This window comes from Agelaius tricolor, unplaced genomic scaffold, assembly GCF_023055355.1.
Source record: "Agelaius tricolor isolate 1412-34295 unplaced genomic scaffold, bAgeTri1.0.p SCAF_30, whole genome shotgun sequence".
In the NCBI taxonomy this organism is placed as follows: Eukaryota; Metazoa; Chordata; class Aves; order Passeriformes; family Icteridae; genus Agelaius; species Agelaius tricolor.
The window spans coordinates 4586003-4612398 of NW_027269290.1; the positions used below are offsets into that span (position 1 = coordinate 4586003).

Sequence of the window (26396 nt, forward strand, 5' to 3'; positions counted from 1 at the left end):
AGGGAATGGGGCTGAGGGAATGGGGCTGAGGGGATGGGGCTGAGGGGATGGGGCTGAGGGAATGGGGCGGAGGGAATGGAGCTGAGGGAATGGGGCTGAGGGAATGGGGCTGAGGGAACGGGGCTGAGGGGACGGGGCTGAGGGGACGGGGCTGAGGGAACGGGGCTGAGGGAACGGGGCTGCTCTACCGGAAGGGTTTGGCCTCAGGGATGCGGTATCGGGACTGCAGGAACGGGGCTGTTATCCCAGCCAAGCATGCGGGATCGGGACTGCGGGGATTGGACTCTTGTCCCTGCGGGGATACAGGAACGGGACTGTTGTCCCCGTGGGGCTGGGGGATCGGGACTGCGGGAAGGGGGCTGCGGGATAGGGACTGCGAGAATGGGGCTGCTATCCCAAGGGAAGGGTGCGGGATCGGGACTGAGGGAATGGGGCTGTTCTTCCAGCGGAGCTGTAGGATCGGGGCTGCGGGAATGGGGCTGTTCTCCCAGCCAAGGGTGCGGGAATGCGACTGCGGGGATTGGGCTCTTGTCCCTGCGGGATCGAGACTGCGAGAATGGGGCTGTTGTCCCCTCGGAGCTGCGGGATCGGGGCTGCGGGATCGGGACTGTTCTTCCAGCGGGGACTGCGGGGATGGGGCCGTTGTCTCCGCGGGGCTGCGGGATCGGAACAGCGGGCACCGGGGCTGCGGGGATGGGGCCGTTGTCCCCTCGGAGCTGAGGGCACCGGGACTGCGGGATCGGGGCTTTGGGAACCGGGGCTGTTCTCCCCGCGGGGCTTTGGGCACCGGGGCCGTTCTCCCCGCGGGGCTTTGGGCACCGGGGCCGTTCTCCCCGCGGGGCTGCGGGCACCGGCTCCGCGGGATCGGGGCCGTTCTCCCGGCGGCTTGCGGGATGCTCGTCCGGTGCGGCCGCGGGGCGGGGGTGCCGTGGCGGGGGGAGCCCCGCCCGCAGCAGCGCATGCTCGCTGCCCGCCCAACCTGCGCTTTAAACGGCGGCGGAGGCGCGGGCGCCGCGCTGAGCCCCGGCTGCCGCCGAGGTACGGCCGGGCACGGGGCTGGGCACGGCATGCGGGGGCGCTGGGCACGGGGCTGGGCACGGGGTCAGGTCGGGCCGGGCCGGGCCGGGCCGGGGGGATGCGGCTGTGGCTGCCCCGCGATGCCGCTGCCGGTGCCGGGATGCGGCTCCCGCCGCCTTCGCCGGGGGTTCCGGGCACATCCCGGGGCTCTCGGGGCTCCCTCCGCTCCTGCAGCACCGAGCGCTGCCCGCCGGCTCCGGCCGGGACGGCGGCGCTGCCCGCGGGAGGAAGAGGAGGAAGAGGAGGAGGAGGAGGCGCTCCGGGGCTGATGCTCCTGCGGGAAAACAAAAACAAAAAAAAGCGGAGCAGGAGGGACTGGGGAGGGTGTCCCGCCCTCCCCGAGCTCTTCCCAAACTCCTCATTCCTGCAGGGACACCGCGAGGTTTGAAGGTTCCTGAGCGGGCAGAGTTTGGGCAGCGGGATGGACTCCCAGGAATCCTGAAGACTTGCGGGGACAGGTGAGTGAATCCCTAGAACCCGAGCAGAGGGAGTTTTCTTTACCCCCTGTAATGGAAAACTCATTTTCATTACCCCCCTGTAAGGAAAAACTCATTTTCATTACCCCCCTGTAAGGAAATACTCATTTTCATTACCCCCGGTTGTGTTTGGGTTTGGTGCCTCCCCTCCAGCTCTGCTGCCTCAAGCTGTCCCCAAATGCCACAATGGGGATAATTCCAGGGATTCCAGACTTTGGCAGGCTCGAGGTTTTGGTGGTAAAACGCTGGAGTTGTTTATGATACATAAACTCCCCGGCTCGTTTGTCTTCCCACGGATGACAGCTTCAGGAGGAAGGGAGAAGCACGAAATGAAATTTATTCATTTTATGCTGGTGATGGCCAGACCTGGCAAGATGCTCGATTTCCATTTTTATGTTACAAATAAACGTAAAAGTGGAAGAGAAAGAGCTTTCCTGGTGCCCACCTGGAGCTTTCCTGGTGCCCACCTGGAGCTTTCCTGGTGCCCACCTGGAGCTGTCAGGCTCACGAGCAGCACAGAGAAAGTGGCCAGGCTCAAAATGCCATTTTTGCCCTGTTCTGGTTCTAGGTGTGATTCAGGAGAGCAGCCTTCACACGTGTAACATGAGAATATCTCCAAATTTATAGAAATAGAACATGAGTAAGAACTTCAAAAGTACCCAAATGACCTGGGCACTGAAGTCATGCAGACACTCCTGAAAAACATGTACCAGCCTTGAAACCTTTTCTATTATTCACCCCACCTGCAATTTTCTTTCTTTCTTTCTTTCTTTTTTTTTTTTTGTTTTTAAATATTTGCTGCTGCCTGAACTTTCTGGCATCATCCAGAGCTGCTTCCCCTTGTGGGGAGTGGCACTGGAACCAGATTGCCAACCCTGGGATTCCAGGCTGTGCCTAAAACTCGGGATTTTATTGCCACAGAAGAGTAAAACTCTGGATTTTATTGCCACAGAGCGCTTGACTGATAGGATTTGGGAGTGAAAAAAAAAAAGGATTAGAAATTTGGTATGGATAACAAGAATCACAAGAATCTCCAGAATTAACAGCAAATTAAATGAGAGCTTTGCAGGGGATATAAATCCCCAGATTTTGGGATTTAGGGAGGGAATTCTCCTTGCTGTGGCTGCTTTGGGGATATTCCCCTACAGACAGGGAGTTTGTGGTGATTTCTGTGGGTGCTGTGTCCCCTTCTGCAGGTCCCAGTGAGCATCAGGAGGCTGCTGGAAGGTGCAGAACCAGCACCATCCCCTGTGAGCACTGGTGGACACCTCCACATGCTCCAAACCAACTCCACCAGCAGCAAAAAGGAGCAAAATCCCATTTTTATCAGCAGATTTTTTGCCCATGTCTGTGCTGGGAGAGGCTGGAATCACTGGGCTGATCCCTGAGTTAAAAAACACAGCCCTGGGTCTACTTTATCTTTGCCAGAGTCCCTAGGAAATGATGTTTAGCATAAACTCTTGGTAACCTTTTCCCCAAACTGTTTATTTCGCTGGAGCACTCAAGTGGCAGTGCTGGGGAGGGGAGGAGGGGTGATTTTGGCTTTTCCTCCCCGAGTTTCATCTCTTTTCTCTTCAGCCAAAGCCTCAGAACAGAGCTCAGGGTGATGCTTGGGCTCTTGTGCCTCTCTTGATGGCATTGGGAGTTTAAACTCCTAAAAATAATTTAAAAAATCACTTTAGTGCTGTGCTCAGGGTCTGTTTTCCTCCTGTGATTTACTCCCTTCAGATTTCTGCAGCGTTTTTGTCACAGAGGGGGTGGCTGAGCCTTCCAGAGTGTGGGAATCCTTAAAATCAGAGCTCTGAGTTTGTGTTTGTCCCCCAGGAGGGGCTGCTTTAGGTGCTCTTTAAGGAGTTGCTGTCTCCTCATCACGGCTGAGGCAACATCAGAGCAAAGCTTGGCTTGGCTGGGGGAAATTTGGGGAGGTTTTTGATGGATTTGAGGCTCTGAGGGACCCAGGAGGGAAAGGAGCAGAGGGAAGGGAGGTGGTGCTTGGGGTCAGCAGAATTGCAGCTGTAAAACCTTGTCAGGAGCAGGGAGAGCAGAAGGGATGGGTACAGAACCCAAAGTGGGTACAGAACCCAAAATGGGCTGGATTTCCTCTGTTTGGAAGTAATTCCATGTGGTGATGGTGCCCTGTGGCTCCTGGAGTGGGCAGCCAGCCTGGCACAGCTCCTGGTGGCTAAAAACTCATCCCAAGCAGCTGAAAACCCATCCCAAGCAGCTAAAAACCCATCCCATGCAGCTAAAAACCCATCCCAAAGAGCTAAAAACCCATCCCATGCAGCTAAAAACCCATCCCAAGCAGCTGAAAACTCATCCCAAGCAGCTAAAAACTCATCCCAAAGAGCTAAAAACCCATCCCAAAGAGCTAAAAACCCATCCCAAAGAGCTAAAAACTCATCCCAAACAGCTAAAAACCCATCCCAAAGAGCTAAAAACCCATCCCAAAGAGCTAAAAACCCATCCCAAAGAGCTAAAAACTCATCCCAAACTGCTAAAAACTCATCCAAAAGAGCTAAAAACTCATCCCGAACAGCTAAAAACCCATCCCAAACAGCTAAAAACTCATCCTAAACTGCTAAAAATGCATCCCAAGCAACTAAAAACTCATCCTAAACTGCTAAAAACTCATCCCAAGCACCTAAAAACTCATTCTAAACTGCTAAAAACTCATTCTAAACTGCTAAAAACTCATCCAAAAGAGCTAAAAACTCATCCCGAACAGCCAAAAATGCATCCCAAAGAGCTAAAATCTCATCCCAAGCAGCTAAAAACCCATCCCAAGCAGCTAAAAACTCATCCCAAACTGCTAAAAACTCATCCAAAAGAGCTTAAACCCATCCCAAGCAGTTAAAACCCATCCCAAGCAGTTAAAACCCAGCCCAAACTGCTAAAACCCAGCCCAAACTGCTAAAAACTCACCCCAAACTGCTAAAACCCAGCTCAAACTGCTAAAACCCAGCCCAAACTGCTAAAACCCAGCTCAAACTGCTAAAAACTCACCCCAAAGTGCTAAAACCCAGCTCAAAGAGCCACCCTGGTGCCCCCTCAGCCCTGTTTAACCCGTGATTCAAGCTGAGTGTGCAGCAAGGGAGTCACGAGAGGCTCGTGAGCAGCTCCCAGCTCTTCCCAGCGCTGATTTCTTGGTTTCTGGTTGTGCCATGTCAGACATCCAGGCTGTCCCTGTGAGGGCAGGGACCCCCAGCTCGGCTGAGGAAGGGCATGGAGACCCTCAGGGAGGAATCCTGGCCTTTCAGAAGCAGGGGGAAGTTTTAAAACCATCCCTGCAAGGCAGTCAAGAAGAAAAGAAGAGGAAAACGGGAAAAATAATAAAAATACGGGATTATTTAGCAGTTCTGTGCCCCAGTGTTTGGTTATCTCAGGCTGATGGTGGGAGACCTGTCCTGTTCCTTGTGTTGCTGCTGCTCCTCGCTGCTGCAAGGGGCTGGCCCTGCCTCATGGAGCTGCAGAAGTTGCTGATGTGCCCAACCCTCCGAGCTGTGGGGCTGCTTGCTGAGAAAACAAAGCTGAGACTGGGACTCTGAGGCCACCATTCCATTCCTGTTTGTCTGCCTGGTGCTCCTTGGAGGTCCCCCCCTCCTCCAGTTTGTGCCCTTCCTCCTTGTTTTCATATCCTAAAATGTCAGTTCCTCTGGCCCTTCCCAAATATTTGCTTAACATTTTGCCAGCCTGTGGAAAGAGGAGAAACAGACCCCCGTGAATATTGTCTGGCAAAATAAGGAGGAATGTGGTCCCAAAGGCTCCTTTGTCTGGGGGTGGAACACACACAGCAAGGAGCAGGTGCCTGATTTGCTGCTCTGAACCATTTTTTCCTCCTCTCTGCTGCTGCACATGAGCTAAAAGAAAATGCCCTCAGTGCACATCCCGAGTTCTGGCCCTGTCCTTCACCCAGGAACCTCATGGCTTGTTGATCTGGGCATTTCAGAGCCAGCTTTTGGTGGCTTGTTGATCTGGGCATTTCAGAGCCAGCTTTTGGTGGCTTGCAGGTGAATTCTGGGCATTTCAGAGCCAGCTTTTGGTGGCTTGCAGGTGAATTCTGGGCATTTCAAAACCAGCTTTTGGTGACTTGCAGGTGAATTCTGGGCATTTCAGAGCCAGCTTTTAGTGGCTTGTTGATCTGGGCATTTCAGAGCCAGCTTTTGGTGGCTTGTTGATCTGGGCATTTCAGAGCCAGCTTTTGGTGGCTTGCAGGTGAATTCTGGGCATTTCAGAGCCAGCTTTTGGTGGCTTGTTGATCTGGGGATTTCAGAGCCAGCTTTTGGTGGCTTGCAGGTGAATTCTGGGCATTTCAGAGCCAGCTTTTGGTGGCTTGCAGGTGAATTCTGAGGATTTCAGAGCCAGCTTTTGGTGGCTTGCAGGTGAATTCTGGGCATTTCAGAGCCAGCTTTTGGTGGCTTGCAGGTGAATTCTCATCCTGGCCAGGGCTGGAACACTCAGGAAGTTCAAGGATGGCCTCTGGCAAAGTTTGAGGTTTATTTGAAAATAAAACAATGTCGGGTGCTGGGGTTGGTTTGTGAGGTGTGAAAGTTTTTTCCCTTCAATCAAAGGAGCTGTTTTGGTGTTTTGTTTTTTTTTTTCCCACCTTTGTTTTGTTGGGAGCTGAAGTTCTCTGTGGTGGTTTGTCTGCAGGAGCTGGGACTTCAGGAAAAACAGAAATACAATGAGTGCAGTGACTCAAATCCGTGCAGGTTGTCAGCACTCAGAAGACATTAATTGATAATTATAATTATACATTATAACATTATAATTGATAATTAATGTTCTCACAGGGCAGGCTGGAGCCAGCCCCAGGAACAATGTGCACAGAGTTGTGGGCAGCACTGAAATCCTGCTTTAGATTTATGCCTTGAGACTTTGGGTGAAATGGGGCATGCAGGAAAATCCCTGGATCACACTTTGCTTCCCAAACAGGAGGAGTGAATCCTGCTGGGATCTGACTTGCATGGAGAGGCTGAGGTGAGGCTCAGACCTCAGCTCTGCTGCTGATTTGCATCCCAGTTCCCTGCTCTTAATTTGGGATTAATGAGCAGACTGGCTTTTGGGTGGGATTTGAAGTGGGTCTGACCAAACCCCTCCAATTTAGCTGTACCTGGTGAGTGATTTTGTGCCTTTGCATCCCAATTCCATGTTCTTAATTTGGGATTAATGAGCAGAGCTGGCTGTTGGGTGGGATTTGAAGTGGGTGTTAACAAACCCCTCCAATTTAGCTGTACCTGGTGAGTGATTTTGTCCCTGATGGTGATTTTGTGCCTTTTCTGGGGAATGTTGGGCTGGATCTGCCCCTGCTCCAGGATGTTTTCCTGTTCCTTCCCCTCTCCCAGGGCTGTGGGGTCACTTCAGTGTGGGGATTTGATACCCAGAGTGGTTTTTGGTCACCTCCAGGAGCTGGGCTGACACAGGGTGCCCTGTTAGAGCTCTCCCTGTGATCACTGCCTACCTCACTCTGGATTCTGGCACAATTCCCGAGCTCTGCCTTGGAGCTGTGCACAGACAATAAGGGATTGTTGTGGTCACGGGGTGAGCTCTTCCCTGGGGGTCAGCAGGGCCCATAAACCCCGAGCTGGAGCACAAAGGGACAGGGAGGGGACAGTGGCAGCGGGCTGGGGTGCCAGGTACGGCAAAGGGGACAGGGAGGGCTTTGTATGGCCACTGCTGGGATCCAGAGGTGCCTTTGGGAATATGGGTGACAATTCCTGGTGGGAGTGTGGGTGACAAATGATTCCTGTGCCTTTAGGAATGTTGGTGACAAACAATTCCTGTTAGAAATGTAGGTGACAAATGATTCCTGATGGGAATATGGGTGACAAACAATCCTGTGCGTTTGGGAGTGTTGGTGACAAAAAATTCCTGTTAGGAATGTGGGTGACAAACAATTGCTGTTGGGAATATTGGTGACAAACGGTTCCTGTGCCTTTGGGAATGTTGGTGACAAACCATTCATGTTGGGAAGATTGGTGACAAATTATTCCTGTGTGTTTGGGAGCGTAGGTGACAAATGATTCCTGTTGAGAATGTTGGTGACAAATGATTCCTGTTGGGAATATGGGTGACAAACAATCCTGTGTGTTTGGGAGTGCTGGTGACAAACAATTCCTGTACATTTTGGAGTGTTGGACACAAACAATTCCTGTTGGGAACATTGGTGACAAACGATTCGTGCACCAGGGGCGGCGGGAGCAGCTGGAACAAAAGGCTGCTGTGCCCTGGCCAAGGCCGAGTGAGCAGCTAATGGGCCTGAAGGGCTGGCTTTGGGTGGGGACTGACTGAGCTGGGGTGGCTTTGGGTGGGGACTGACTGAGCTGGGCCTGCAGGGGTGGCTTTGGATGGGGACTGACTGAGCTGGGCCTGAGGGCTGGCTTTGGGTGGGGACTGACTGAGCTGGGGTGGCTTTGGGTGGGGACTGGCTGAGCTGGGCCTGAGGGCTGGCTTTGGATGGGGACTGAGTGAGCTGGGCCTGCAGGGGTGGCTTTGGATGGGGACTGGCTGAGCTGGGGTGGCTTTGGATGGGGACTGAGTGAGCTGGGCCTGAGGGCTGGCTTTCCATGGGGACTGGCTGAGCTGGGCCTGAGGGCTGGCTTTGGATGGGGACTGAGTGAGCTGGGCCTGCAGGGGTGGCTTTGGATGGGGACTGACTGAGCTGGGCCTGAGGGCTGGCTTTGGATGGGGACTGACTGAGCTGGGGTGGCTTTGGATGGGGACTGACTGAGCCAGGTCTAGGACAGAGCTGGGGAGGCCCTGAGTGTGCAAATCCAAAGCAGAGCTCAGGAATGACACAGGGGATGGCTGCAGGGAGGGAAGGAAGGACAGACGGACGCTTCCCAGCTATTAAACCTTTCTAGCCCATGGATATTGTTTCAGGGGAAGTTCCTGCAGCCTCAGTGGCTGAGATGCCTTCACTCAGGCTGGAGGATGTGGGAAGGTGATCTGTTGGGAAGGTGATCCTACAGGGACTCCTTCACCTGTGGTTCTCCAAGCCAGGCTGGGCTTGTGCTGCCCCCAGAGCCTCCCATCCATCCCAGGCTGAGAGCAGAGGATGAGTGTTGGGTTAAACCCTTTCCTGACCCAGAGATGGGGTAACTGAGAGGTGTTTTAAAAAGTTTTATTCCATTTTCAGTCTTGTGAGAAGGATGAGACAATACAGATGTTACATATAATGTAATGTAATGTAATATAATATAATATAATGTAATATAATGTACTATAATATAATATAATGTAATATAATGTAATGTAGTATATAATAATATAGTATATAATAAAATAAAATCGATAATATAATATAATATAATATATACTATATACTATATAGTATAATAGACTATAATATATAATATGATATATAATGATATAGTATATTATATATAATTATATATAATTATTTTATATGTAATAGAATAGAATTAATAGAATAGAATTAATAGAATAGAATTAATAGAATAAAATAGATAATAGGTGATAAAATATAATATAGTATAGAAAATATAATAGATAATATAATATAATATAGAAAATATAATATAATATAAATCTAATTATATTATATATAATAATATTATATATATAATATGGTATAATTCACGGCATCACAATCAGAAATTAACTATTTCCAAATCACAAAACCCTATAAGCATTTCTTTTCCTGCCAGCTTTAGCCACACCACGCTGTAGATGCCATTCCCCAAAGTTTGCACACATATTCACCCTGGGTGTGCCTTCTGTCAGGCCCTGAGGGCTCTCCCCAAACCCATTTCCCACAGATGAGCCTTTGGGCTGTCCCTGTGGTGGCACAGCCAGCGTGGCCCAGGAAGGGGCTGGGTGCCAGCCCCAGGTGCCCTGGCTGTGTGCCCAGGGCACTCTGCAGGAATATCAGAGATCTCTGGGCCTCATTTGTGGCTCTCTGAACTTTACCCCAGCAAACAATGGCAAGAGGCAGCCTGGCATGGAGAGAAAATCCTGCCCCTGCTCAGTGTTTGCTGCACAAACTTCCATTCCTGTTGTTAACAGCAAACAGGGAGAAATTTCAGCTCTCAGAGCTCCTTCCTGCCTGTCCCCCTCGTGCCCTGTGCCACAGAACCCCTCAGAGGGCTCTGCAAAATCCAGGCAGCTTTCAACTTGAACCCCATGCCTAATTAGTAAAAAAGCTAATAATTTATTCAGGGCTGATGTTCTTTCCAGAGCTCAAAATAGAAAGTGAGGTTCCTGTTTGGGTGGGGAGTGAGGGGGTGGTAAAAATGCCTCACTCCATCCACCTCCTGGAGAAATGGCAGCTTTGAACCTCCTTGGTTTTTTTGGTTTTGTTTTTTTTTTTTTTTTCCTTTCTTTTTAAAGTGGAAAATTTCCCTTCCAGATATTCCTCACTGCTCTATTTGTTTTGGTGAATGTTAAACCCCTGCATGCTGTGAGTCCACAGCACATTAAACCGATAGTGAGAAGGGGGAAAGCCAAAAGCTCCTTAAGTTCTCCATCAAGACCTTCCAGTGAAACTTATCTGCCTCGGGAAATAAAAATCTGATTGCTCCTTATCTTTGCAATTATCAGGCAAAAATAAAATTGTGGAATCTGCCGTTTTCAGGCCCAGGCCTGGTGGCTGCTCTGTCGCGATAAGGAAAAGTCTCCCAGTGATCTGAGGCCCCTCATTAACCCCCAGGGGTTGATGATGTGCTGCAGGCAGGAGGCAGAGCCAGGCACGTGAAACTGTTTTGTGATTTTTTTTTTACAGCTCTGAGATGTGGATTTTGCCCTTAAAACAGCCCAGAAAATTCCCATTATTGCCTGCACACCTTCCCCTCTGATGCGACATTGGCACAAAAACTCCTCTCTGTGGCCAGAGGGGTGAATGGGAGGGTGAAAAGGGGTGGGGGGACAAGGAAATCTCACAGCAGCTCCCAGTTTAAAATATTTGGAGAGTTTTGCTTCATTCCCTCTGCCCATTGCCATGCCAGAGCCCTGGGCTGTGAGTGCTGGGGCTCAGCTCTCCCAGCTGTCCTGGGGCTGTTCTTCACCCTGCAAAGGCTCTTTTGTCTGCTTCAAAGCCATGACCTCATTTTACAGACAGAAAACAGAGAGGGAGAAAGCCCCCAACCTGCCAGGGGAGGTCAGAGGGCTGCCTGAGGGATCTTTTAGCAGGGACACAAATAACTGGGACTGTGGGGCACAAAATTGCTATGGGGAGATGGCCTGAGCAGCCTTTGACTGCTGAAGGGCCCTGGGTGTGTGCCCAGGGCTCCAAGTGTCTCCTTTGAGGAGGAGCACGAGGTCAGGCTCCCAAAATTTGCAGCCAGAGGGGTTCTGGAAGATGTGTGGAGTTTGGGTTGTTCCTTTTTTCTCCTGAGGAAAAACCTCCTGGCAAAAGCAGGGATGGTTGGAGTTCAGTTTTGGGTGCTGGCAAAAGCAGGATGGAGAGAGTTCAGGTGCAGGGATGGCTGGAATTCAGTTTTTGGTGCTGGTGGCTCCTGGCAGTGTGTGCCTGGAGCATGTGTGGAGTTTGGGTTATTCCTTTTTTCTCCTGAGGAAAAAGCTCCTGGCAAAAGCAGGATGGGATGGCTGGAGTTCAGTTTTGGGTGCTGGTGGCTCCTGGAAATGTGTGCCTGGAGCATGTGTGGAGTTTGGGTTATTCCCTTTTTTTCCTGAGGAAAAAGCTCCTGGCCAAAGGAGGATGGGATGTTGGGGTTCAGTTTTGGGTCCTGGTGGCTCTTGCTGGGATGAAATTTGTCTGACCCCTGTGTGGGCACAGTTTGGGGTCAGGGACACCCCTCATCCTCCTGAAACTCCCCCATTTGTTCCTGAGCTGCTCCACAGCCCAGGGGTTGGATTTGCAGCCTCGTGTCCAGCCTTGGCTTTGCTCTGGCCCCTGGGTTTTGCTGAGACACCAGAACTGTCCTTCCCACCCCAGAGCCACTGCTGAGACTCCTCTGGCTGGCCCTGTGACTGTCATTTTCCACATAAAGCCAGAAGTGCTGGGGCAGAGCTGGCCTGCAGAGGGGTCAGCTGTCCCCTCACACGGCATTTCTGCTCCAGCTGCAAACAACAAGTTCCAGTTTCACTTCCCATTTTCCCAGCCATGTGAGCAGGCAGGAGGGCTCACAAGAGCAGAGCACTGAGGGCTTCTGCCTGCTCCCCGTGGCAGATGGGGAAACGCTTCTGTCTCACTCAGCACTGGTGGTTTTTTAACTCAGGGGTTTTGTGTCGGGGTGCTCAGTGCTGAGCTGGCCCCTGGGGCCACGTGGGTGCTCTGAGTGCCACCAGCTCTGCTCTTCTCTTTGCCCAGCTCCAGTTTGTTGGGGTGATCCCAGTTTGTGATCCCAGTTTGTGATCCCAGTTTGTGATCCCAGCCCCAGTTTGTTGGGGTGATCCCAGTTTGTGATCCCGGCCCCAGTTTGTTGGGGTGATCCCAGTTTGTGATCCCAGTTTGTGATCCCAGTTTGTGATCCCAGCCCCAGTTTGTTGGGGTGATCCCAGTTTGTGATCCCAGTTTGTGATCCCGGCCCCAATTCGTTGGGGTGATCCCTGTTTGTGATCCCAGCCCCAGTTTGTTGGGGTTAGCACTCTGTGATCCCAGTTTGTGATTCCAGTTTGTGATCCCAGCTCCAGTTTGTTGGGCTGATCCCAGTTTGTGATCCCAGTTTGTGATTCCAGTTTGTGATCCCAGCTCCAGTTTGTTGGGGTAAGCACTTGGTGACCCCTGTTTGTGATCCCCGTCCCAGTTTGTTGGGGTGATCCCAGTTTGTGATCCCAGTTTGTGATCCCAGCCCCAGTTTGTTGGGGTGATCCCAGTTTGTGATCCCAGCTCCAGTTTGTTGAGGTGATTCCAGTTTGTGATCCCAGCCCCAGTTTGTTGGGGTGATCCCAGTTTGTGATCCCAGCTCCAGTTTGTTGGGGGCTCACCTCTTCTGAGGCTGCATCCATGGGGCCATCAGAGCTCACCAAACCCATCCCAGCACCCCAAATTCCCTCTCAGTGGGTGCCCAGCCAGCCTTGCTGGGCTGGATCTGCTGCAGATGGGTGAGGGGACAAGGAGATCTCAGAGCAGCTCCCAGTTTAAATATTTTTTCAATTTTTCATCTAAATATTTTCATATTTAGATGAAAAATTGAATATTTAGCTGCAGGCTCTGGGGAATGGGGGAGTCTGAGGCCCCAAATTCCCTCTCAGTGGGTACCCAGCCAGCCTTGCAGGGCTGGATCTGCTGCAGATGGGTGAGGGGACAAGGAGATCTCAGAGCAGCTCCCAGTTTGAAATATTTAGATGAAAAATTGAATATTTAGCTGCAGGCTCTGGGGAATGGGGGGGTCTGAGGCCCCAAATTCCCTCTCAGTGGTTACTGGGGTGCCCTGCCGGCCTTGCAGGGTCTGAATCCCCAAATTCCCTCTCAGTGGGTGCCCAGCCAGCCTTGCAGGGCCGGATCTGCTGCAGGTGGCTGGGGGGACAAGGAGATCTCAGAGCAGCTCCCAGTTTGAAATATTTAGATGAAAAATTTGAATCTTTAGCTGCAGGCTCAGGGGAATGGGGGGTCTGAGGCACCTGTTGGGGTTGCAGCCCTGGGGAGGCCGCTGCCCTTTTTAAGTGTCCATCTCTTTTTCCTTGCTCCTCACTTGCCGGGATCCCCTTCACAACCAGCCCATTGTGCTGAGGGCTCCAGCAGCTGGGTGGAGTGTTTCAGGCTCAAGTGTAATTTCAGTGCTTTTAAAAGCTTTTGGAGGGCTTTTTTTCTTCTTTCTTTTTTTTTTTTTTTTCTTTCCCCTGAAGAGGACAGCAACGCCAACAAGGGATAATTTGATGGATTACTCTGCAGGGCTGAGGGGCTCTCCTTAATCCCCTTTGTGGGGCTGCTGGAGGAGACGCAGAGCAGAAGCCCCCAGCCCCAGGCAGAGAAAAGGCAGCTCAGCAGGGTGGGTTTTACACTCTGACACATAAATACAGGCCCTGGTCATGTGGTGCTGGATATAATCTGTGCCCGTCCCCACACTGAGGAGAAGGGGGCACCTGGAGGGGGCTGATTTTTTCCCCCTTTCCAGTTGAATTTACATTTTGATTCTTCTGCTTGAAAAAAAAAAAAAAGGAAAAAAAAAATAATAAGCAGAGAAGAAAGACCCTGGGGGGAGAGGTTGATTTGGATCAAGTGCCAGGGGTGATGGGGACAGTCTTTAAGCAGCAGAAATGAGTGAAAAGCAGAAGCAGATCATCTCATTTCCCCTCCTGCTCCGGAACGGGGGCTCCTCTCATGAATAAAAGCAAGAGCTTGGGTCGTGCAGCAGCAAAACAAAGCTGGGGCTCTGCTGTGCAGCCAGCCAAGCTTGTCTGAGGGCTGGAAATGCTGCAGCAACCCTGACACCGGCTCAGGGGAGCGTGACCACGAGGGCTGAGACTCTCGGGGCTGAAATTCTGCTGATTTTGGGGGTGTCGGGAGTGCTGAGGAGTCTGGGAGGTTTTGCTTGATGAAGTTTGGTGAGGAGATGCCAGTCCTGAGTGGGTACAACGCTGCCAGACCCTGCTGAGCACCAGCACAGATGCCAGCCCAGGCTGGAGATCCCTCAGCAGCTGAGCTGGGCTTTACTGGGGCTTTTCAGCCCCTCAGCCCTGACCTGAACTCAGCTGTGGGGAGCTCCTGATGAGGTGAGGGTGAGGATGAGGGTGAAGTGAGGCTGAGGCTGAGGGGCATCCCAGCAGCCTTGAACCCTGCTGGCTGCAGGACTCAGGGTGCCACAGCTCCAGCTGTGCCCAACTCCAGTTGAGCTCAGTTCCAGCTGTTCCCAGCTCCAGCTGTGCCCAACTCCAGTTCAGCTCAGTTCCAGCTGTGCCCAACTCCAGTTGAGCTCAGTTCCAGCTGTGCCCAACTCCAGTTGAGCTCAGTTCCAGCTGTGCCCAGTTCCAGTTGAGCTCAGTTCCAGCTGTGCCCAACTCCAGTTGAGCTCAGTTCCAGCTGTGCCCAGTTCCAGTTGAGCTCAGTTCCAGCTGTTCCCAGCTCCAGTTGAGCTCAGTTCCAGCTGTGCCCAACTCCAGTTCAGCTCAGTTCTAGCTGTGCCCAGCTCCAGCTGTGCCCAGCTCCAGTTGAGCTCAGTTCTAGCTGTGCCCAGCTCCAGCTGTGCCCAGCTCCAGCTGTTCCCATCTCTGGCTGTGCCCATCCCCTGCCCCTGGCATGGATGCCCCGGGCAGCCTGAGGCTGCAGCCCAGCCAGGAGCAGGGAGCTGCTGGCCCTGGCACAGCCCTGGCATGGCCCTGGGCTCGTGTCTGTGCCCCAGAGAGCTCCAGCAGTGCCAGCCTGGCCTCTGCTGAGCCAGTGACCCCCTTAGGCACAGGGAGCTCTGTTTGGAATGGGAGGAGGAGGAGGAGGAGGAGGAGGAGGAGGAGGCCTGGCTGGAGCTGGCTGCTCTTTGCTGGGAGGAAGGATCCTGGCAGGAGCAGTTGCTGTGCCACAGGAGGGTGCAGGCTGCGGGACAGAGGCTCTGGGACGGGGTTAGGACATCCCTGGAGTGGGAGGTGTGAGGGTGAAGGGCAGGACAGAGCTTCCTCCAGCCTGCCAGCATTCCCCATGGGCCGTGCATTCCCAAATGGAGGCGCCCTCAGCTGTGTGCTTGTGCCAGGGATCCCTCTGTGCCCTAAAGGACTCGGGATTTTAGCCCTGGGAGCAGCAGGATCCCCTTGCAGGGGGGTGCAGTGCAGAGAGAACCATGCCCCAAATCCAGGGTGTCCCTGGGGAAGCTGGAGCTGCCACCAGGAATGGCCCTTGGTGGCTCCCATGGCCTGAGGGATCCTGGCTGCTGGGCCCTGCCCTGGGAGATGAGGGAGGGATCCCAAACCCTGCTCTGGAGGGGATTTCCAGGCTGCTGCTGCTCTTTCCTCAAGAATGGAGCCCCAGGGCTCAAAGGAAACGCGGGGTTAATTCCCAGAGCCCGGATCCATCCCCTCCCCGAGCTGTGAATGGGGTCAAGGAGATTTGGGAGGGGGTCAGGAGAGGTCAGGTGAGGGTTCCATTCCGTGCCAGGAGCCTGCCAGAGCTATTCTCCATGGTGCATTTCCCATTCAGCAGCACTGAATGGACACTGATAGCTGTGAAAGGCCCTGGCTGCTCCTGAGCTCTCTCCCCCTGCAGCTCTCTGCCACCCTTTCTTCCAAAGGGCTTCAGGGAATTCACAAAGAGCCCCTCAGAAGGTTGGAAATGCAATGTTGGGGTTGTGAGTGGGAGCTCTTTGCCTGTCCCTGTCTCTGGGTGCCAAACCTGGGCAGGGAAGGTGAGGAGTGAATCACCTGGGCTGGAGCAGCCCCACCTCAGCCAAGGGATTTCCCTTCCTAAGGGAGTAAAGCAGCCCTGACAGGGCAGAAATAATTAATAATTGTCTTGGTTTGGAAAGCCAGGAGTCTGCTAAGGAAGGCAGGAGCCTCCCCTGAAATGGAAAATGTAAACCCTCCCCACCCCTCCCAATTGCTAGAAATTTTAAATTAAGGGGCTCTCAGGCAAAAATATGGGAGCAGGAATAACAGTTCTTTAATAGGGAAAGGGAAAATAAAAAGATAAAATAAACAATGCAGTAAACCAAACCAACACTGCCAGAGTCAGAACCCAGCCTGACACCCTGTGGGTCAGGGTGCTGGCAGCAGAACCATTGGAATTGTGGCTCAGCCCTCCTGCAGTGCCAGGGCTGGTTCTGCTGGAGCAGGGATCCTGGAGAAAGGTGCAGTCTCTGCCTCTGAAGATCCAGGGCAAGAGGCAGCTGCTGTTCCTCTGGGCAATGCAGTGCAGAAGCTGTGCTGGTGTTCCAGAATCTCCAGATTATATCCAGGTAGGAATGCTTGGCTCCTCCCCCTGGGCTCACATCTCCCAATGGGATGCTGTAGTTCTTATCAGCCATGCAGGGACATTCCATAGCTGTTATCAGCAGATGTTCCCTCCCAGGGAGGAGTGATTGTGGTCACTCAGAGAGAGAGATAAGGCAAACTGCCGACTTGACAAAGGTAATCTGCCCTACAGATGGTCATGGAAAACATCTTGCATTGCAATCTTCAGCAATAATAAAATTATCAAATGGTTTGGGGGTTGGGAGGGATCTTAAATCTCATTTTGTTCCTCATGCAGGGACACCCTCCACCATCCCTGGCTGCTGCAAGCTGGGCTTGGACACTTGCAGGGATGGGGCAGCCACGTTTTCTCTGGGAAAGCTGTTCCAGTGCCTCAGCATCCTCACCCTGAGCCAAATTCTCTGTGTCTGGTCACTGCTGTCTGTTGAGCTGCACAAACCACTGCAAATCAAAGCCTACAAAGCCACATTCACCATCATCCCTTGGTCCCTCTGTACCAGTAGCAGAGATTATGGACTAGCAGGACATGGATTCTTCCAGGAAGAAATGAGTTTTTCTCTGCCAGGTAAGTACACCCACATTTTATTAATTTTATTTTTAAAATAACCAGCCCTCACTCTTCACTCTAAGCTCTGCTGAGATGTGATTTCCCTGTGTTGGGAAGATTTAGGAGGAAGAGATGTTCCTTTGTGTGTGTCCATCAATGCCCAGCAAATCCTCCTTTTCCAGGTGTTTGGGGTTGGTTTTTTTTTCCTAAAATCTTCCCTGGCTTCACCTTCTCCTCTTCCCTTGTCCAGCCAAGCTTTGCTCCTGCCCTGGACCCGCCCTCCTACCTGGCTGCCAGGTGAGGCAGCCTCTGGGAGCTGATCTGCTGCTTCTCTGCAGGGAAAATTTGGTTTGGAAGCTTTAAAAACAAACCAGAGAGCCATGGGTTTGAGATGGTTTGGGTTCTTTAAAATAAAGCCATGGTTTGGAGATGTTTGGGTTTCTTAAAAGAGAGCTGTGGGTCTGGAGATGGTTTGGGTTTTTTTAAAAGAGAGCCATGGTTTGGGTTTTTTAAAAGCAAACCAGAGAGCCATGGCTTTGGAGATGTTTGGGTTTTTAAAAGAAAGCCATGGGTTTGAGATGGTTTGGGTTTTTAAAAGAGAACCAGAGAGGCATGGGTCTGGAGATGGTTTGGGTTTTTTTTTAAAGAAAGCCATAGGTTTGAAATGGTTTGGGTTTTTTAAAAGAGAGTCGTGGCTTTGGAGGTGGTTTGGGTTTTTTAAAAGAAAACTGTGGGTTTGAGATGTTTGGGTTTTTTAAAAGAGAGCCATGGGTTGGAGATGGTTTGGGTTTTTAAAAAGAGAGCTGTGGGTCTGGAGATGGTTTGGGTTTTTTAAAGAAAGCCATGGTGTGGAGATGGTTTGGGTTTTTTAGAAGAGAACCATGGCTTTGGAGATTTTTGGGTTTTTTAGAAGAGAGCCATGGCTTTGAGATGTTTGGGTTTTTTAAAGAAAGCCATGGTGTGGAGATGGTTTGGGTTTTTTAAAAGAGAGCCATGGGTTTGGAGATTTTGGGTTTTTTAGAGGAGAGCTGTGGGTCTGGAGATGGTTTGGGTTTTTTAAAGAAAGCCATGGGTTTGAGATGGGTTTGGGTTTTTTAAAAGAGAGCCATGGGTTTGGAGATTTTTGGGTTTTTTAGAAGAAAGCCATGGGTTTGAGATGCTTTGGGTTTTTTAAAAGAGAACCATGGCTTTGAGATGTTTGGGTTTTTTAGAAGAGAGCCATGGCTTTGGAGATTTTTGGGTTTTTTAGAAGAAAGCCATGGGTTTGAGATGCTTTGGGTTTTTTAGAAGAGAGCCATGGGTTTGAGATGCTTTGGGTTTTTTAAAAGCAAACCAGAGAGCTGTGGCTTTGGAGATTTTGGATTTTTTAAAAGAGAGCCATGGTTTTGAGATGGTTTGAGTTTTTAGAAGCCATGGGTTTGAGATGTTTGGCTCTCCCTGGGGAGGGAAGAGGAGCAGCAGCAGCTGGTGTCTGTCCCATGGCACGCCAGCTCTGGGAGCAGCTGTGGGACAGGCCCACATGTGGCTCCCTTCTGCTCCCAAGTGCAGGAAACCTCTAAAAATCCCTTTTTGGGGATTGCTGTTGTCCTTGTCAAGGTGCTCCTTGAGGAGGAGAGGACAAACCCTGTTCCTGTTGTGGGAATTTGGGGAAATGAGGCTGGAGGGTGAGAAGTGCCAGTGTCACCTGCACCAGCTGTGCCCATGGGGCTGGGAAAGGTCCCCAAAATCCCTGTGGGATGGGCAGGTGCTGCCCATGCTGCTGTTCTCCCAGCTGGGGATGGATTTTCCTGACTCCTTCTATGCCAGAGCTGCAAAGTCCATGAATCCCCCTGGGAAAGATTGGGTTAGGGGTTTGAGGAGAGGGTGTTTGGTCTTGCTGCTGCTGGGGCTGCCACTGCAGGGCCATCTTGTTGCCTTTAAAAACAAAATACCAACCCCACGTCCTAAATCTCTGCTGGAGCACCAGCAGATCTGCAAAGGAGGGTGATAAATGTGAATTTCAGGGTGGTTTTTTTAATGGCAAAATTCAGGTGTGAGCCCAGAGCTGGGGTTTCCTCAGGGCAGCACCTTTGAGGGGTTGCCAGCAGTGTTTGCTCAGCCTCAGCAAGGGGCACAGGGGTGGCACGGTGACAACAACACTGCTGTTATCAGCACAGAGGGAGGGCCCTGAAACCAAACCTGTGCTGGGTTCCACCTCTGCTGCCCTGCAAACGCTGCAGCAGCTTCTGCTGGGAGCCTGGGCTGGGCTGCAGGGAGCACCTGCAGGTGAGTCCTGGCTCTCTGAGCCTCCCAAACCTCCCTGAGCCTCCCAAACCCCCTTTCCCAGCCCCTGTCCTCCCAAATCAGCCACCTGCAGGTGAGTCCTGCCTCCCTGAGCCTCCCAAACCCTCCTGAGCCTCCCAAACCCCCTTTTCCAGCCCCTGTCCTCCCAAATCAGCCACCTGCAGGTGAGTCCTGGCTCCCTGAGCCTCCCAAACCCCCTTTTCCAGCCCCTGTCCTCAGAAATCTGCCACCTGCAGGTGAGTCCTGACTCCCTGAGCCTCCCAAATCTCCTTTTCCCAGCCCTTGTCCTCCCAAATCTGCAGTTCAGGTGATTTCCCCACCCAGCACATTTCCCTGTCTCTCTTCTGTGGAAAATTAAAAAAAATTTCAGAGGAATGAATGGGTGTTGGGGTGAAGCTCATCATCTGCTGCAGTTTAATCTGCAGCTCTGTTGCAGTTGGGATTTCCCATCCCTGGCTGTTCACGGTTGTTGCTTCAGGGATTTGTTTTCTCCTCGAAGCCCTGGGAGGGTGTGGAGGGGGAGGAGAGGTCTGTTCCTACCTGCAGATAAGGAATCCAGCTCTGCCTCCACACTGGAATTCCCAGGCAGGTGGAGAGGTCCCTGCTGCCTCCCCAGAGCTCTGTCACAGCAGCAAACGGCAAAAAATCAACTTTGAATCTGTGTGAGGCATCTTTCACTGGATGTTTGGGGTTTCTTTTGGGGTAACTCCCCCTCTCTGAGCTCCCCACACCCCAGAGCACAGCAGGCAGTGGGCATCACATCCCCCTTTAGGGCTGAGTGCCTCAGTTAATTTTTCCTTGTGACTCTGGGAGCTGCTGGAGCTGAAATTCCTCATGCTGGGGCTGGACTCCAGCTGGGCACCCCCTGCCACATCCTGTGTGGAGCCACATCTGAGCAAGGTGGGCTGGAGGGATGCTCAGCCTGGCCCAGGCTGCCTTTGAAGATGCCTCTGGTGATTAGAACAAAACCTTTCCCCCTCTGATTTTCCCCCCCCTCTGTTTGCTGTTTGACCTCGGGCAAGGCGTTTAAATGTTGAAAGGAGGGATCTCTGTGACAGCTGAAGGGAGTGACCGTCCCCAAAGGGGAATAATTGGTATTTATTGAGTGGCACTGGCAGCCTGAGCTCAGGATTGGCATTTCTCCACAGAGAGAGAGAGTGATGGAGTGATGGCTGAGCCTCACCCCCACCCTGCCAGCCTCCCCCAGCCACCCCCTCCACACAGGGGGGGAGAGAAAAGTGTCAGAACTCTCCCTGCTGTACCTGCACACACCTGTGTGCTTTTGGAGGGCTCAGGGAGCACTGATCTCACCTCCCCGAGGGGCTTTTAGCAAATTTTGCTGGGCTGGCTGCTGGCGAGCCTGGGGGGTTTGAGAGGCATCTGCTCAGCCCCTGTCCCCATCCCGTGGCCTCTCCCCTCTGGAGAGAAGGGAGCAGTTACAGGGCAAATAAATGACTCAGTCTAATGAGTAAGATAATTGCCATTTGCTGTTAGATGAGGCTAAAGTGGGTCAGGTTTGTTTGTGAAACTCCACGGAGGCACTGAGTGTTCTCTGTGCCCCATTCTGAGATGGGGTTTGGGTGAAATCACCTCCCCCAGAGCCTGGGAGCAGCACAGAGATGTCCTGGTCACCAGGCAGGGATGGGGTTTGAGTGAAATTGCTTCCCCCAGAACCTGGAACCTGCACAGGGGTGTCCTGGTCACCATGCTGGAGATGGGGTTTGGGTGAAATTGCTTCCCCCAGAACCTGGAACCTGCACAGGGGTGTCCTGGTCACCATGCTGGAGATGGGGTTTGGGTGAAATTGCTTCCCCCAGAGCCTGGAACCTGCACAGGGGTGTTCTGGTCACTAGGCTGGGATGGGATTGGGTGAAATTGCTTCCCCCAGAACCTGGAACCTGCCCAGGGGTGTTCTGGTCACCAGGCAGGGCTGTGGTGGCCTCTGGGGGTGACTCCATGTGGCTGCAGGCACTCTCTGATCATTGGAGGGGCTCTTGAGTGATTTCCCTGTGAGAGGAGACCCCAAATCCTCTGTCTCTGTGCCATCTGCACCGGCAGGACAGAGAGGTCATCAATCCCCCAGGGCAGGATTGGCCTTTCCCAAACCCTGTCTCACCTGTCACAAACCCTTGGGGACAAACCTGTCAGGGATGGAGTTTTCATCCTTCCACCTCTCCCATTCCCTCCCCACCCTGCTGGGATGGGCACTGTCCCTTTCAGAGGTGACACATCCCTGTAACTCCTGGTTTTACCCCACAAAACCCTGGAGATAAACCTGGGATGGAGCTTTCCATCCTGCAGGGATGGAGCTTTCATCCTTCCACCTCTTCCAACCCCTCCCAGGCCTGCTGGCATGAGGACTGTCCCTTTCAGTGGTGACACATCCCCACAAACCCTTGGAAATAAACCTGCCAGGGATGGAGTTTTCATCCTTCCTCCTCTCCTGGGCCCTCCCAGGCCTGTTGGGATGGGGACTGTCCCTTTCAGAGGTGACACATTGTGGTTTTACCCCACAAATCCTTGGAAATAAACCTGCCAGGGATGGAGTTTTCATCCTTCCACCTCTCCCATTCCCTCCCCAGCCTGCTGGGATGGGGACTCTCCCTTTCAGAGGTGACACATTGTGGTTTTACCCCACAAATCCTTGGAAATAAACCTGCCAGGGATGGAGTTTTCATCCTTACACCTCTCCTGACCCCTCCCCACCCTGCTGGGATGGGCACTGTCCCTTTCAGTGGTGACACATCCCTGTGGCCCCTGGTTTTACCCCACAAACCCTTGCAGATAAACCTGGGATGGAGCTTTCCATCCTCCTTTGGAGATAAACGAGGGATGGAGCTTTCATCCTCTCACCTGCCCCTCTTCCCATCCCTCCCCACCCTGCTGGGATGGGCGCTGTCCCTTTCAGCAGTGACACATCCCTGTGGCCCCTGCTTTTAACTCATTCCCTGCTGTGTTTAATGCTCCCCACAGTCCCCAGCCTGTGAGCAGGAGGAGCAGCCTGCAGTGGGATCCCTGCCACGCCTCACAAGAAGAGGAAGAGGAGCAGACGGTTCCTTGGCCGTTGATAAAATGGGAAGCAGCATCTCCCCGGCAGCCCGAGTCGGGAAGCTCCAATCCTTGCCTGGGGGGCATCCCTGGGAGCTCTGCAGCTGGCAGGACACAGCCCTGTGCCACTGAGGGGACAGCATGTCCTTGCAGAGCCGCAGGACCCAGCTGCTGCTGGTCAACTCGCTGACCTTCGGGCTGGAGGTGTGCCTGGCCGCTGGCATCACCTACGTGCCACCACTGCTGCTGGAGGTGGGCGTGGAGGAGAAGTTCATGACCATGGTTTTGGGTAGGCAGCTTTTGTCACCTCTCTGGGGGAGGGATGGTTGGGGTATGGAGGAGAAGTTCATGGCCATGGTTTTGGGTAGGCAGCTTTTGTCACCTCTCTGGGGGAGGGATGGTTTGGGTATGGAGGAGAAGTTCATGACCATGGTTTTGGGTAGGCAGCTTTTGTCACCTCTCTGGGGGAGGGATGGTTGGGGTATGGAGGAGAAGTTCATGGCCATGGTTTTGGGTAGGCAGCTTTTGTCACCTCTCTGAGGGAGATTTTGTCGCCTCTCTGAGGGAGGGATGGTTTGGGGGTTAAGGGCTGGTGGAGAGGAAAGGATGTTTTGAGGTTTGGGACAGAGGGAAGTGTAGCCATGATATTTTCTGAAAAATCCTTTCCTTAGGATTTTTCCTCCCGAGAAGCTGAGAGGCCTCAGGAACAAAATGTAGACAATGGTTATCTGCTGCTGTGGAATGCAACAGGTGCATCTGGGATTGGTCCCATGCAGTTGTTTCTAATTCATGGCCAATCACAGAATGCAAGAGGTGCATCTGGGATTGGTCTTATGGGGTTGTTTCTAATTAATGGCCAATCCCAGATGCACCTGTTGCATCCCACAGCAGCAGATAATCATTGCTTCCATTTTGTTCCTGAGGCCTCTCAGCTTCTCAGGAGGAAAAATCCTAAGGCAAGGATTTTTCAGAAAATATCATGGCTACAGGGAAGGATGTTTCTGGGTTTTTTTTTGTTGAACCTTGCAGTCTGGAGGGTGGGGGTGAGTGAGGGCAGGGAAAGGGGCTGTGACCCACCGCCACCTCCCAAACTGACAAACCACCCATTTTAGGAGTGCACACAGAGCAGCTGTGTCCCTGTAACACCCCGTGTCTCTTTCCCAGGGATAGGCCCCGTGCTTGGGCTGGTTTTTGTGCCTCTCATCGGCTCGGCCAGTGACCACTGGCACAGCAGCTACGGCCGCAGGAGACCTTTCATCTGGGCGCTGTGCCTGGGCGTGCTGCTCAGCCTTTTTGTCATCCCCCACGCCAGCAGCCTGGCCAGCCTGTGCGCCCTCAACCCCCGGCCCCTGGAGATCGCCTTCCTCATCGTGGGCATCGGCCTGCTGGATTTCTGTGGCCAGGTGTGCTTCACCCCTCTGGAGGCCCTGCTCTCTGACCTCTTCCAGGAGCCGGACAACTGCCGCCAGGCCTTCTCCATGTACGCCTTCATGGTCAGCCTGGGGGGCTGTATTGGGTACCTGCTGCCCGCCATCGACTGGGCCTTCCTGGCGCCCTACCTGGGCAGCCAGCAGAGCTGCCTCTTCACCCTGCTGGCCCTCATCTTCCTCGGCTGTGTGCTGGCCACGCTGTTTGTGACAGAGGAGGCGGCCGTGCAGGGGGATCTCCTGGACGGGCCAGCGCTCAAGGACGCGTCCCCAAAGCCACCGAAGCCACCAAAGCCGTCCCTGTGGCGCTGCTGCTGCTGGCGGGCGGCGCGAGGGCCGTGCCTGCTGCAGGGCAGGCGGGTGCTGCAGGCGGGGAGGAAGCTGTGCCTGCTGCTGCCGCGGCTGCACGGCCTCTACTGCCGCATCCCCAGGGTCATCCGGAGGCTCTTCGTGGCCGAGCTGTGCAGCTGGATGGCCCTGATGACCTTCATGCTGTTCTACACGGATTTTGTTGGCGAGGGGCTGTACCACGGCGTGCCCAGGGCCAAGCCAGGCACGGAGGCCCGGCGGCACTACGATGAAGGTGAGCAGTGTGGGGGTGTTATGAATCTGAACGAGGCCAAACTTTCTCTGGAGAAAGAGGTTCTCTATTGGGGTGGGAAAATAAAAAGATAAAATAATGCAGTAAACTAAACCAATGTCGCAGACAACTTTTCTGAAAAATCCTTTCCTTAGGATTTTTCCTCCCAAGAAGCTGAGAGGCCTCAGGAACAAAATGTAGACAATGGTTATCTGCTGCTGTGGAATGCAACAGGTGCATCTGGGATTGGGCTCATGGGGTTGTTTCTAATTAATGGCCAATCACAGTCAGCTGGCTTGGACTCTGTTATTATTATATTTATATTATATTTATTAATTATATTTTTATATATTATATTTTTATATAATATATATATTTATATATATATAAATAGATATAATATATATTTATATATAATATATAATATATAATATATAATATATATATATTTATATATATTATATTTTTATATATATTATATTTATTAATATAAATATATAAATATTAATGTATTTATAATACATATTATATTAAACCTATACAAAAAGAATAGAAGAAAGGATTTCATCAGAAGGCCAGATAAGAATGGAAAAAGAAAGAATGATAACAAAGGCTTGTGTCTCAGACAGAGAGTCTGAGCCAGCTGACTGTGATTGGCCATTAATTAGAAACAACCACATGGTGCCACTTTTATAGCCTGGCATGCTGAGCTGAGACCTGATTGGTGTCAAAGTGAAAACCTCTCACACCATGGGTGAGCTGTGAACAGCACACTCTGGAGAGCCATACCTATAAACAATGGTTACAGAGAGAGAGATAATAATTTCAGTTTTAATTCTTTCCTCTAAGTTTCCCACAGCTTCCCAGGATTTTCCTGGGAGAGCTGTGTCTCTCTCTGTTCAGAGGATAGGTGATTACCACAGGCCAGGCAATAATCAGCATTGACTCTGTGATTCACAGAAGGCTGATCCATTACTTTATTATTCATATTATATGATTCCATTTTTATTAAGAAACCCATTGCTTTTATAGACACAGCTGGATATAATTGGTCCTCCAATCCAAACACCATCACCACTGGCTAATTAAGAAACCACCCTTTGGTAAACAAATCTCCATAGCACATTTTACCTGTTCACAATAACAGGTGTAGCAAAAGGAGATAAGAATTGTTTCTCGTTCTTTTCTGTGATCTCACAGCCCTCCCCAGGCCAGTGCCTGGGAAAGTTGTGCCTCTCTCTGTGGCCAGAGAGCTGCTGCCACATTCCCTGGGGTAAAAAAGTTTCCTGGGAGCTGGGGATGGGCTCAGCTCTGTTGGTAATTAAAAAAAAAAAAACAAACCTACAGCAAACTTGGCTTTCTGCAGATAGGTCAGGAAAGAACATTTTCCCATGGCTCCCAGAGTGTGGCACAAGGTTGGGAAACACCTCCTGGTTCTTCCCAGCACGGATCTGGCAGGGCAGCCCTGGCTCTGTCTGCAGGCCCTGCTGGATGGAGAGCTCCTGGCACTGCCCTCTGTGCTGGTGCTCACAGGATGAGGGAAGAGATGAGGATCTTGGCTCCCATCTTTCAGAAGGCTGATTTATTATTTTATCATACACATTATATGAAAGGAAAATGATCTGTTAAAACTAATGAATATATCATATATATTTTAGTATATATATTATATATACTAATATATATAGTTATATATATTACATATATAAATATATATTTAAATTTTAATATATATATTTATATATATAATAGATTAAAAACATATATATTAATATATATTTAAATTAATATAAAATATATATATATTACACATATTTTTAGTATATATATATATATATATACTAAAAGAATAGAAGAAAGAATTTAATCAGAAGGCTTGCAAGGAAAGGAATGGAATGATAATAAAATCTTATGACTGACCAGATAGTCTGAGCCAGCTGGACTGTGATTGGCCATTAATTAGAAACAACCACATGAGACCAATCCCAGATGCACCTGTTGCATTCCACAGCAGCAGATAACCATTGGTTGCATTTCATTTCTGAGGCCTCTCAGCTTCTCAGGAGAAAAATCCTAGCAAAGGGATTTTTCATAAAATATCACGGCTACAGCTCTGCCCTCCCTTCCCAGCAAGGGGTGAG

The 26396-nt window shown here is 51.5% G+C and overlaps 1 protein-coding gene across 2 annotated transcripts in view; it reads left to right on the top strand.

Annotated features, from left to right (window-relative positions):
- The first annotated feature begins 972 nt into the window (after window positions 1-972).
- Window positions 973-26396, top strand: part of SLC45A3 (solute carrier family 45 member 3) — a 32861-nt gene continuing 7437 nt past the window's right edge. The window contains exons 1-5 of one of the 2 annotated variants that reach the window (XM_071450090.1): window positions 973-1038; window positions 1448-1535; window positions 16648-16935; window positions 22174-22537; window positions 23413-24258. In XM_071450090.1, the coding sequence (XP_071306191.1) occupies window positions 22390-22537; window positions 23413-24258 (994 nt within the window). In that variant the 5' untranslated portion in view covers window positions 973-1038; window positions 1448-1535; window positions 16648-16935; window positions 22174-22389. Of the gene's footprint in view, window positions 1039-1447; window positions 1536-16647; window positions 16936-22173; window positions 22538-22663; window positions 22688-23412; window positions 24259-26396 lie in introns of those variants that run through there. The other variant, XM_071450091.1, reaches the window with a different exon arrangement.